At 41.0% G+C, this 13,201-nt stretch overlaps 1 protein-coding gene across 1 annotated transcript; it reads left to right on the top strand.

The window, feature by feature from the left end:
- The first annotated feature begins 6,534 nt into the window (after nt 1–6,534).
- LOC127772655 (transcription factor WRKY45-1-like) lies at nt 6,535–7,859 on the top strand. Its single transcript, XM_052298610.1, has 2 exons — nt 6,535–6,876; nt 6,995–7,859. Exons 1-2 carry the CDS (start codon nt 6,572–6,574, stop codon nt 7,659–7,661), a joined length of 972 nt encoding a protein of 323 aa, XP_052154570.1. The 5' UTR covers nt 6,535–6,571; the 3' UTR covers nt 7,662–7,859.
- Nucleotides 7,860–13,201: the final 5,342 nt, after the last annotated feature.

Here is a 13,201-nt window from a genome sequence, read left to right as displayed (position 1 = left end):
AATGTTGCATATGTTATTTTTTTTGGATGTTTCAGCAAATATCTTTTTTATTTCAACAATTACAACTTAATGTTTCATGCATGATATAAAAATGTTTTAACAAAATCAAATATTAAAAATACATTATGTGTTTCATATTAAATATTTTTATGTTTCACTCGTTGGGACTTAATGATTCAAGTAATAGTTGTTATTGTTGCAATCAATACTTTATGTATATGTTGCATCTCTATGAAACATTTGCAAAGATAGTAAAACATTTATTTGTAAATGGTGCAACAATTAATGATTGATTTTTTAGAAAATACATACATATTTTCTCATCAAAATATAATTGTGTGATATCTTTTTTTGAAGATTTAATTGTAACGAATAAAATGGTGTAATCAAATCGTAGATCGGATAGGTAATTTATGAGAAAAAATCATTTAAAGTTTGAAAAAACACATTGCTAATAGTATGTAGGTATTGGGATGAGTGAGGGGACACAGCATAGGTAATATAGCAGCGTAAACTTTGTTTGCGCTAGTTCTTGATTTTATTCTCAGTCATTGAATGCGTATTATACAACTGAATAAGCGTCCGATGCTAGCGCTTGGATCGGACGTCTGAGCGCTAGTCGCCTCCACGCTTGTCCGATATAGCATATCTTGGCACGTGTCCACACGCAACACGCGCACTGGCACACGACTCGATGATGTGGGCCCGTGTATTTCTCAAGTGACGTGTTTGAACAAATGGATGTCAGGTACCAACATGGTACCCGTCCATATCGGTCGACAACCATCGATACCAGAGCGATATTTGTGACCAATGCTTCCCAACGAATTTTTTTTCAGAAGTAATACGTTTAATGGAAAATCGTAAAAATATAGGTCGGTTAGGCTAAATCGCAAATTTAGCACCTCGTCGAACAACCGTGGTTCAACAGGGGTACTTGTCGAACAACCGTAGTTCGACAGGTACCTGTCGAGTTGTTCGACAGGGTAGTTGGTCCACTAAAAAAATTAAAAAGTACATGAACAGTGTTGCGCAGTGGTTGGCAGGGGCATATCAAACTACCAATGTTCGATATGTCCGCATGAACAGTGTGCTACAGTGACTATTCTCTTTTTTTTCAGAATTTTTTATCACCTGTCAAACAGCCGCAGTTTGACAGGTACTCCATTGAACCATGGTTATTCGACAGGGTGCTAAACTTGCAATTTCGCTTAACCGACCTATATTTTTATGATTTTTTCCATTAAAATCGTATTATTTCTAAAAAAATTCCTTCCCAGCAAGTCATTGTGGGACTGATCTTCTCTAGCAAACCTCACTCTCAAGTCTCATCCCCTTCTTCGACCGATGACTTACAACATCATAGCCCCGAGAGAGAGGGAGAGTGGGGTTGCAGTGCCACAAGGAGATAGCTCCATCTTGAATCGAGCCTAGGAGAGGGGGAAGGGAGGGGGCGAGCTGCTAGGTATATGCAGCTCGTGCAATGATGTAGGAGCTCGAGCTCAAGTCCTCGCTATCAGATCAGGCAACGACGGTGGGTTGTTGGTAGGCAACATTAACGAGAGGTTTGACGGCTTGTAGGGTGGAGCTATCGCCGTCGCATCCAGGGCACCCCCGCGCATCTTCCTCCTCTGATGCCAAATCAGATCTCAGCTCCGCCCCTCCGGTCATCGATGTCCACTTCTCGAGGTAGTGGGGTAACGTTAGCAATGGCTACAAGCTCCAACTCCAGCTCCGACTCGCGTCCTCCTTCACCTTTAATGTTGCGCATGCGAACGACACGACGAAAGGGAGGGGACCTGGAGGTCCTGTACCACTTAGTCCTTGTTCGATTAATCCCTCCTCCAAGGACATTGATTGCGATTTAAAGAGGATTTATCCTATATACCTATATAGTTGATCCCCACTTAGTGCAATTAATATGACTTTCCTGCAATGTGGTTGCTTCACGTCACCTTGATTGCTTTTGAACTGTTGGATTGAAGTTATGCGGTAGGATTAGATCGTTTTTTATTGGTCTGCTGCTGGAAAACGTGAGTTGAACCATGGTCCAGGCCCACCAGGCAAAGCATTGAAAATTTTCCCGTGCATGTGCATCTCTGTGTCTTCCAAGCGCCTCATCTTCCGATAACGTTGAACTAGCTCGCCCCACTATAAATTCTTCATTGACGTGGTTTACAGAATCACAGGTACTATTTTTTACCTCTTTTCCAGTTCTTGCTTTGCCTCTTCCGATCAACTGTTCATGTTCTTCTTTTTATTTGCTTTCTTAAACTGCCACATGCTATATTGCCAATCTTTGTTTCTTTTGAGATTATGTTTCCCCATTATTGCATCATATATCATGTAAAATTATGCTAATTATACTTTTCTCATTTTGATCTTATAATATTGCTTTGTCATCATATATTTTCCATATGAATAGATGCAGAAATCTATTGGATTCCGGATTCAATAGTGAGCCACCCCACAGGTTAGTACTACTAAACTCCCTGTTTATTAATTTTGCATCATTCTTTTTACTGGAATTGTTGCATCATTTTAAGACACGTACGGTAAGCATAATATAGGCCTACCCATCTCCTTTCTTGACTTTTCAAGTTATATTTTGATAAAATAGACAGTTTATCATCTTCCCTGTTTATTTAGGTTGCAAACAAAATTAGAAGATCTCTTCAAATGAAATGAAAGGATTGCCTAGGTAACCCCTCAGCTTCACGAAGAAATAAATGTTAATTAAGAAGGCATATGTTTATCAGACAACATTTGTTTTTCCTCTTGGAGAGATGAACAGTGCCCATGATTTTTCTGCTCTTTCTTGATTACCTAAGTAGATGGGTACCCCGCACATTGCTGTGGAATAATTGTGTGATAATATAGTATATATGAGTTCTAAAATTTTTCTTCTTACCTACTATACGATTTTTTTCATGTGTTTATATATTTTCTTTACCTTTATCAATTATCCAAAGGTTATAAATGATTGGGTTGTATGGTGTGCCTTTTAGAAAAAAAAATGCAATCATCCAAAGATTAAACACAATTAAGGTGATGTGAAGAGATGCAATTTACACCCTTGATGAATCATCCAAAGGTTAGAAATAATTGAGGTGATATGGCTTCATGAGAGAAAAGAGAATTAGCACTAACTACCCTTACTGGGGATGAACTTTACAGATATATAGGATCCATCACTATGGGATAATTCCATCTCTATGCATCAACATGAAAATCAATATACTTTTTTATGTGTGCACCATTCAATTATATTGATCATGTTAACACGGACGCTCGGATGCAAATGATTATCCAAAGTTGCCTATATTTTACGTTCTCTCAGATGCCTATTTGTTAGGCTCTATCCCATTTCTCTAGATATTGATAATGCTAAACCTCATTGACTTGATAGAAGATACCAGAATTATATTTTATATAGTCAATATATTTTAATTATTTGTAAAATCATATCCGAAAAGATTATCAACTATTTAGGTATGTAGGGTATTGTTGCTTTAGTCTATGTATATATTATCTACCAGATCTATAGAGTGTTGTGTTATCCGGATAAGTGGTATTAAATACAGATACAGAGAGTAACTAACTTCAGAATATGGGTTGTATACTTTTTAGCACATAGCATTTCTTCTTTCAATTAGTCAACAAATCACCTTACATTTCTTTACTGTCATACATTTATTTAAATAAGTTTCCGCAGCAACGCGCGGGAGTAATTTTCTAGTTTCATATATAACACATCCCATGACACAAGAATTATTGAATCCGAGGGGCTAATGAGGCCCATATATAACCAATACGGCCCTTGGATTTAGGAATATCGTTAGATGGGCCTTGATGCCAGGAGCTTCATGGCCGAATCTGAAATTGCATCGGCCACCTCCTCCTCCAGGACGCCCTGCCTGCATCACTGCATGTGCATCCGGCAAACCCACTGCACCCTGCCCCGCTGCCATGGGAGATCGAGGCATCGACGGCGCCGGCCGGCGCATGCATCTATCCCAAGACCAAGATTCCCCGGCCCTGTATATATCCATCATCAAATACTTAATCGATCAGCAACCAAACTAAGTAAGCAAAGGAGAGCATCAGAGACCATGTGAGCTAGCTAGAGCATCACGGCATGCATTGCATTTGCATTATTTCCTTTTATTTTTTTTCATTAACATTGCATTGCATTCGGATTACGCCTTCGATCTCATCGTATCAATATATATATATGGCCGTCGTCCGAATAGAATAGTTATCTGCATATCTCGCATCATTTGCTGACGACGCTTCTGCTTACGCCACACCACCCGACGTCGCAGCTCGCATCATATCATGCAACTAATATTGCTTGCGTTAATTGATTGCATGGCCAAATTAACCACAGCCATATGCACACGCATCTTCTTGTATTTTGCAGCTAGGCTACCATATTTAATTTTAGGACTTCGAGATATATATACCTAATTTTACACTAAAAGATAGTTTGAGATATATTTAATAACTGGAGGTAAATTTTACACTCGAGCTAACTTTTTAAGTATGATCAAAATACCCTAATTAAGACTTAAGTGGGCTTCATTAGTTAAGGATTCGTCAGATGTCAATCATACACGCTTATTGTTCCTTTTTCTTTTTGAAAATTAATTTTGAATTAAAGGCAGAGAGGAAGATGTATGGAAAGAGAAAAGAAGCTGCTGACTGAGGGGCGCCGGGCCTCTGTTAATTTGATTAATTGGTGATCTCAGCGATGTTTACAACAAAAATATATATATACATGATCAACCAAACTAAATGCAGTGATATGCACAAAGCTTATGTACATGATCCAGGGGCAGGTTTGGTCCACAGGGGTAGCAAACCAAAACACGGTCTGACTGCATCCATGGTTAGATCTCCATCTGAATGCTAGTCACATGCGGTCAGTCAAACAGACACTCTATGAGTTAATTATCCCAACAAACTTGGCGACAGATAATCTATTAATGTCTCTGTCATCAGGGCTAAGTACTAATTAACTAAACACTTCGTCGTATGAGTGTTTACGTTGCATGGGCGATATATGTAGCCTAGCCATCTATCTTAATTGTCTTTCCCAGGCATCAGCTCGATCGTTGACAAGCATCAGCTCATGTGTGCACACAATTGACACACTGGCATGACCGGTGGTTAAGCTGCAGCGTGCGTTCACATGACACACATCTGCATGCAAAGTTGGAGAAATTTTAAAAATGCTTGCACGCGGCTGAAGCTAAATTTTTTTTGTATCGAGGAAAGGGGGGTAATTTGGAAGCAAGCAAATTAGTTTAATTATCTTTGTATATACAAGTAGACAGCTGGCCACGTTACGTACTATTCAGAAAGTGTGGAAGTATTACAAAATTACATTGAGAAAGTGTGGAAGTATTATCCAAATGTAATGTGTATATATTACTGTAGTGTTCAGTGCACATGTCAAATTTCAGTGTAGTAGACTAATAAGCTGTGAAAATTTCCAATTTCTAACTGATCATGGCCACCTCTTGCTGTTGTGAGCTGGAGTGATGCGCCAGAATTTTACACAAATCTAGGCTCGATTCCTTATGTTTATAAACATATTTCCATGTTGTCCTTAAGTATATACTTTCTTCGTCCCAAAATAAACGAATCTAGAACAAGATATTATATTTTTCTAGTACAATGAATATATCCAGATTTATTATATTATAAAATATCATATCTATTTTAGGCTTATTTATTTTGAAACGGATGAAGTATTTTTTATATTTAGCGAAGGAAGCTATCATTAGGTAGGTTAGTAGGTTAGAGTTGACATTCCATAGTTTTCGCCCCATTTCACTGGAATTAACCTTGCTAGTTGGTGATATATAATCCCCAGCATCCAGATCCACATGAACGGCTCCTCTCAACTGGTGCATGGAGACAAATTCTAGTCATATACCCTCCTTTCTAGCTTGATTTGGAAATAAAACAAGCCCTAACTAGATTTTTAAATTGTCAGATCGATCGTTCACGTGATTTGGCATCCTTATTTTGTTTTGGTCAACTCGAAGTGGAAGCCTTTACTAAGACCGGTGCTAACTGTTGGTTCAGTGAAACATCACCATATTTCGGTGGTTGTGTTCATTAATTTAACTTGTGCCAGGGCGCGCAGTCCAGCTATCCAACACCTCATTACTAATTAATCTGTGTCCGAGATATGAATACTCGTATTTACGGTTAATTATTCTTTCAATGATAGATAATGCATCTGATAGTGAGATGTTCTTTGTGACTTTATCAATCTCAAAAATATATCAACCCAATCTTTCGGAAATGCTCATAGAACTAGAGTTGGTACGTGTGTGTGTTTATAGGGGTGAGTGTGCGTCCATTGTGAGCGTTTGTGTTTGTATCGTGTTTGTAGAAAAAAAAACTTGTTAATTACTGCAGCTTGTTAATCTCAAACTAAAAACAATTTCCATCTTGGAGATTGTCCTATATAAGGTACCGCAGCCGCCAATCCAAAACTGTGACGAGCTAAGACTGAAGCTAAGCTACCAGCTGTCTAGCTAGCTGAGAATTAACAATGGCGCTCACTATGCTTAGTCTCGCCGCCATCGCCGGGAAGCCCACCACGGCGTCGGCTCAGCTCGTCGCCGAGGGGAGGGAGTCGGCGGCCCGCCTGTATGCGCTGCTGGTCGGCTCGTCGGCGCTCCACGGCCCTCTGGACCTCGCCGAGCAGATCCTCCTCTGCTTCGACCGCGCCCTCGCCAAGCTGCACGGCGTCGACGTCGCCGGAGCTGAGAACGACGACGCCGCCGGCAGCGGCAACGTCAGGAAGCGCAAGCCGGGGCGTGGCTCGGCTGCCGCAGCGAGCTCCAAAAGGATGAGGTGAGTAATTAACCGAGTACTTGATTAAGCTCACACGATTAGTTGGTTAATATAATTAGTGTACATTTGAGACTAATCTGGAACAATTGAGATTAACTAATGTAATTTGATCGTGCAGGGTGAGCAATGGTGGAGGAAATGGAGCAAGAATTGAGAGGAAAGCGACAATGGATGACAAATTTCTGTGGAGGAAGTACGGGCAGAAGGAGATCAAGAACAGCAAATACCCAAGATTCTACTACCGGTGCAGCTACAAGGACGACCATGGCTGCACGGCGACGAAGCAAGTCCAGCAGTCGGAGACGGCGGACGACGACACTGCCTCGCCCGTCTACGTCATCACCTACTTCGGCGAGCACACCTGCCGCCATGGGCACGACGCCGCCGCCATGGTCGCCGACGGCGGCGAGGAGGATCAGCTGTCGCCGGCGCAGATGGTCATCAGCTTCGCTTCCAGCGGCGGCGGCGGCGATGCTTCTGTCTCCTGGCCGTGCTCCGGCGACGACGCCCAGAACAACAGCGAGACATCGCATGAATCGAGCCCGCCGGAGGCGCCGGCCGGCGAGGAAGAACATCTGCGGCCGTGCACAGCCGCCGCCGACGTGCCCGATGAACCGATCATGGAGTCAACGCCGCCGGCGCCGGAGCTTCTTGCGGATCTGAAACTCATGGATGGGTGCCTCCTTGACGGCGAGAGCTTGTTTGGCATGGATGAACTCGTCTATTTTCATGAGCTCTCAGCTGCTCTCGGTCTACTCGATCGAGACTGGGGCGCGCCAGTGTAGAGTGACAGACAAAAATTCACTTGTCTGGATTAGAATTTTTTTTTTCAGGTATTCGAGGATTTGCAGTAGATTTGGATCATGTAGTAATCGCCGGCGAGATTTGGATAGGATCATGTAGATTTTTTTTCAGGTATTTCGTGAATTTGCAGGATGAGTCACTCAGGCTTCTCAATTTAGAGTCTGCAGGTTGATATATGACATCAGGTGAAGCATTGTAATAAATTGTTCGTTAAATGAGATTCTATATACATATGCGCTTGTTCACTGAGAAAGTTTGAAGTGTCTAATCCGAGTCTGACAAGCCACCCATGTTACGGTTTTCTTTGTATTTCGGTGGAATATGGTAATCCCATATTTATGTGTTTGGAGAAATGTTTCTCTCCTAATCTTCGTCGCAAACGATAATACTATTCTGTTTCAAAAGTATGAATCAACACGATCAAAGAAATGGCATTTGGATAACATATTTCCTTTTTTATATATATAAAAGGCCTAGCAACATATTTTGATTTAAGATTAATTTCAAGTTTTAAAACAAACTACAATAATTTTCATCTCTAAGCTAACCGGGTGCCTAACAACATATATAGGTCAAAAAATGTGATCCATTTCATATTAAAAGGGTAAGTTTTTTTTTCCATGTATTATGGGCTAACATAATGCATGTAAGCAGAAGAACAAAACAAATAATTAAAGCCTAAGTTAAGGAAGCACCATCAATCTTCACCCACTCTGTTGAAGACAAGTACTTTTCCATTGACTCTGCTAGTAAATAAAGCCAATCGATAGATTTGCACCAGATATTGAAGAGTCTTGATGACTACATATATATCGCACGCATCTATATATATATATATATAACTAGCTAAACAAATTCTCTTGTTCATCATCAAAATTTTCAACATCTCATAGACTTGTTTAAGAAGAAGCACAAATATACTAAATTGTTTCCTTTTATTTTTGGGTTACTTCTCGTGATTGAATTAAGTTATGTTTTGACATCTTCCAAGATGCCATACCTTGTCTTATTAAATATTTTAAAAATTTTCATGAGTGGTAGAAGCACCATCATAGGGAGATCAAGGCAAAAGGTATAACATCCATTTTTTTTTACTGTGCTTTTGTTGGCAGTATTAATTGTGTTTAATTGGCACCATTACTTAATTGTATTGTGTACCATCTCATCCTTTTTTTTTTTATTTTTGACACTCCATCCCATCCAATTTTGAAAATGTAAATTTGCACTTCTATATTCTGATTTTTGAAAATATTAAAAGTTAACTTGAAATTTCAGTTTGGAATTTAGTAAAAAAAAATATCAAATCTATATATGGCAAAGTCTAGGTTATAAAGAAGTACCCAGGTCTATGCATGCATGGTTGTTGGGCCAACAAATTTGATAATTAAGCCCAACCCAACAGCCAGGGCTTAGCATACACTGTTGGCTTACTTCAGTGTTCAGATTTGCCGGGGAGAATATATATATATATATATATATATATATATATATATATATATATATATATATATATATATATATATATATATATATATATATGTATATATATATGTATATGTATATGTATATGTATATATATGTATATATATATGTATATATATATATGTATGTATATATATACATATGTGTATGTATATGTATACATATGTATACATATGTATATATATATATATATATATGTATATATATATATATGTATATATGTATATATGTATATATGTATATATATATGTGTGTGTGTTTCAGTACATATATATGCATATATAATATATGTATATATATATATATATATTATATTATATTTATATATGTTTCAATACATATGTACATGCATAATATATATGTATTTATACATATATATGTTATGCAAATGCATATGTATATATATATATATATATATATATATATATATATATATATATATATATATATATATATATATATATATATATATATATATATGTATATATATATATGACCAAAATATATTTACATTATAGAAAATGTGTACACATGCATATAGAAATATATGTAGTCATGTATTAATTACGATCCATTATATGTCCTAGCTAGCTACGATTTCGACGTAGTAGTAGTCGCTAGCTCAGAAGCTAAGGACCTATGAATTGTATTTCCGTCGTAGTAGAATTCACCCTTGGGATCAAGGATTTGTTCGTTGATGAATCCCATGAGTTGTTCTTGAACCGCCGCGATAAATTCCTTGTGTGTGGTCAGGTTATCCCTCATGCGAATAAACTATATGAATGTATGAAATTGATTAGTAGTTAAACAAGAAATCGATACGTAATAAAATTTTGAATTTATTTGTACGTACATCGAGCTCTCTTGTGGTGATGATTTGGTCTGTAAGGCAGTGGCAATACTCGCACACGTAATAGCCGCACAAGTTAGTTCCCTGCTTTTGCTTTGCGCACTACAAATAAATGACAAACGACGAGAGATCTAATTAATATACACTTGTATGTATTTGAATCGGAGAAATATAAATGTAGAGCATGTGTACTCACAGGAAATTTGAACTTCCGCCTAAGTCTTTCTCTCCATTTGCCGCGGACCAAATGACGGAACCGATACCAAGCCCTACATGGAGTTTAAAGCTATGATTCGTAGTAGCAATTAACATAACAAGATTTTCTTAATTAACAGAGGAACTTATGACAGTACCTGTCTATAAGTTCGAAAACCTTGTCAAACGTAGACTCTTTTTTATCTATTGAGTCATATACGTTGACGGTGCAGGCCGACAGGTCGAAGAGTAAAAGCACCCAGTGGAATCTACAATGTGCGTGGGATGCGTTACATATGAAACACTTAGCAAGTTCGTACGGGATTGAAATTTGGTATAGGAAGACAATAAAATTAAACTAACTCTGTGTTGTACGGCAACAGTATGAACGTCTTGTAATGCTGCGCCTTCAGGAGATGGACGAGATTGTCCTCTGTGGCTTGCGGACATTGGTCGAGCATTGCGACGTTTACTTTCCGAGGGTCGATGAATCCAGTATCGAAAACCCCCCGCCATTAGGCCCTTTGAATCTCCATTCTACAACGATAAAAGGGAGTATATTATTTTCTATAGTCTACTTATATACAAGGACCTAATTAATTAAAGGAGACGTAGTAAGAAATATAACTGAACGATATATTTACAAAATCCAGCAACTCATAATAGAGACGTCGAGGGCGTCCAGCTGGTATAGTTCGTAGGTTCCCTTGAAATTGATCCAGAGAATGTCATCTCCTTGCAAGAAGTCCGTGTCCCTGATCCTCGCTCCGATCATCTCTCTACCGGTGGCGCTCATCTCCATGTACAGCTGATGGAACTTGTACATTTGTGTGGGTAGGGGCTGCAGCAGCTCAGGCTTGACAAGCGGTTTACCGAGTTCGTACATGTATTTCACTTCCGCCTTTTCGATTGGTGCGACTCCTAGCAATTGATCCGTAGTTAGACCGGTGTCAGTAATAAATTCTTCTATCGTCATTTCTTTACCGGTCACCAACGGCTCGATCTCCTGGTTTGGTTGCTCTCCAAGCTGAGGGACTGGTTTGGACTTTCCAGAAGATGCTTTCTTCAGCGTTCGCTCATAGTCCGATAGCTTAATGGCCTTCTTGGCAGGTGCAGACATACCCCTAAAGAAGTTCATGACACTCGAGTCTATAGGAATCTTCTTTTCTGGACTTCGAGGCTTGAATTGTCTCTTGACTTATGATGCCACGTAAGCGTCAAGCTCCTCTTGCATGCAATCGTACCCCGGGTCCTTGTTCTTGGCGGCGTCAACTTTCGCCTTCTTCGTTGCCCTTGTGTGGGCAGGCGGTGGAGCTTGGGGGGCCCTTGACTTTGAAGGTGCCGGAAGAGGAGCTTGCGGAGGAGTCGGTGCAGGAGCCTGAGGAGGAGTCGGTGCAGGAGCCTGAGGTGGAGACGGTGCTGGAGCATGAGGAGACGGTGCAGGATCTTGAGGAGGAGATGGCGGAGCCGGAGGAGATGGTGCACGAGACGCCGCTTGTCGCCCAGGGAGGATGATGTACCGCCTGTGCCATAGAATAATGGCCTGGCTTGTGTCTCGTAGATGCGTCTCACCGTCTCCTCCAGGGTAATCCAGCTCGAGGTCCTCATACGCGCCTTCGACCAACTCAACTTCGACCTTGGAGTATCCTGCTGGAATCGGCCTGCAGTGGTAAGTACCTGAAGGGTCCGTTGGGATGGCCATGCCCGACGCCACCTTCATGTGGTGAGAGGTTATTTATTAGTAATCAACATATATAAGCATCAACTAGCGGAATGGCCAAATCTAAAATATATAAACTACGAGCTTACCTTTATTGATAAGTTCTTGAAAGGAATATGCAGCTCACATGGTGTCCGCTGAGTGATGTTATCAACCGGGCAGGTGGATTCGTCCTGGGTTTGCATGACGTCCATGCTCTGTGATCCTACCTGCCCCGTTGATGCGCAGCTGCTACGGTTTCCTGACGAGCTCACCATTGCAGGAGGAATGGTCGTCTGGGGATCATGGGACCGATGTGCGGCCATGCATTCATCAACCTTCCTTGCCACCTCCTCTTGCATGTTGCACTCGTAGCTCGATACCCTGAACTCTAGATCTGCAATCTTCGCCTCGGTATCTCTCTTGCGCCTCATCCGACTCCTGTACGTGTGGATGTCCTCCTTGAACCCAATCTTCCAAGGAATCACCCCTTTCCCTCGTGTTCGTCCTGGATGCTCTGGAGTCTGCAGGGCGAGTGACAGCTCGTCCCTCTCTCTGTCCGGTCGGAACGTGCCCTGAGAAGAGGCTTCCACTGCGTCTGTTAGTCGACGCGCAGCCTCTCGTATCTGATCGCCGAAGACCAGTGAGCCATCAGCTGGGTTGAGCGTTCCACCGTGAGCATAGTACCAGAACTTCGATCGTTCCGGCCAATTAGCGGTGGCCGGTTCGATACCCCTCTCAAGCAAGCTAGCCTCCATCTCCTTCCACTTCGGCATCGCGACGCTATAGCCGCCTGACCCCAAGTGATGATGGTACTTCTTCTTGGCGGCATTTTCTTTGTTTTTTTCCATCATCGCCTTCCCTTGTTCACCTATCTTATATGCAACGAACTCGTCCCAGTGATCCCTTAGCTTTGGGAATGTGTCGAAGTTCGGTGTCTGGCCCTTCAGGATATATTTCTGGTACAGATCTCCCTTGAAGCTCTGAAACTGTTCTGCCATTTTCTTCAGAGTCCACCTTTTCACTTTGTCCTCTGTACTCGCGGGAAGGGTGAATGTCTCGAGCATTGTTGTCCACAGCATCTCTTTCTCCGAATCTGGGACAAAGCTCTCATGATCTCCGCGTGCCCTTGTTCTTCGCCAGTACACCGTACTGACAGGCACGTTATCCCGCACAACCCAACCGCTGTGACGTACATAGTTCTTGGCGGCTTCTGCCAGGGCACTAGGTCGTCCATCTTCTTCCACTTCCGTTATGATGTGCCGACCCTCAAGCTTCTTCGCGGCACCTCGTTG

The sequence above is a fragment of the Oryza glaberrima genome, chromosome 5 (assembly GCF_000147395.1).
Source record: "Oryza glaberrima chromosome 5, OglaRS2, whole genome shotgun sequence".
Lineage (NCBI taxonomy): Eukaryota > Viridiplantae > Streptophyta > Magnoliopsida > Poales > Poaceae > Oryza > Oryza glaberrima.
This window is presented reverse-complemented; position numbering and strand designations above follow the sequence as displayed.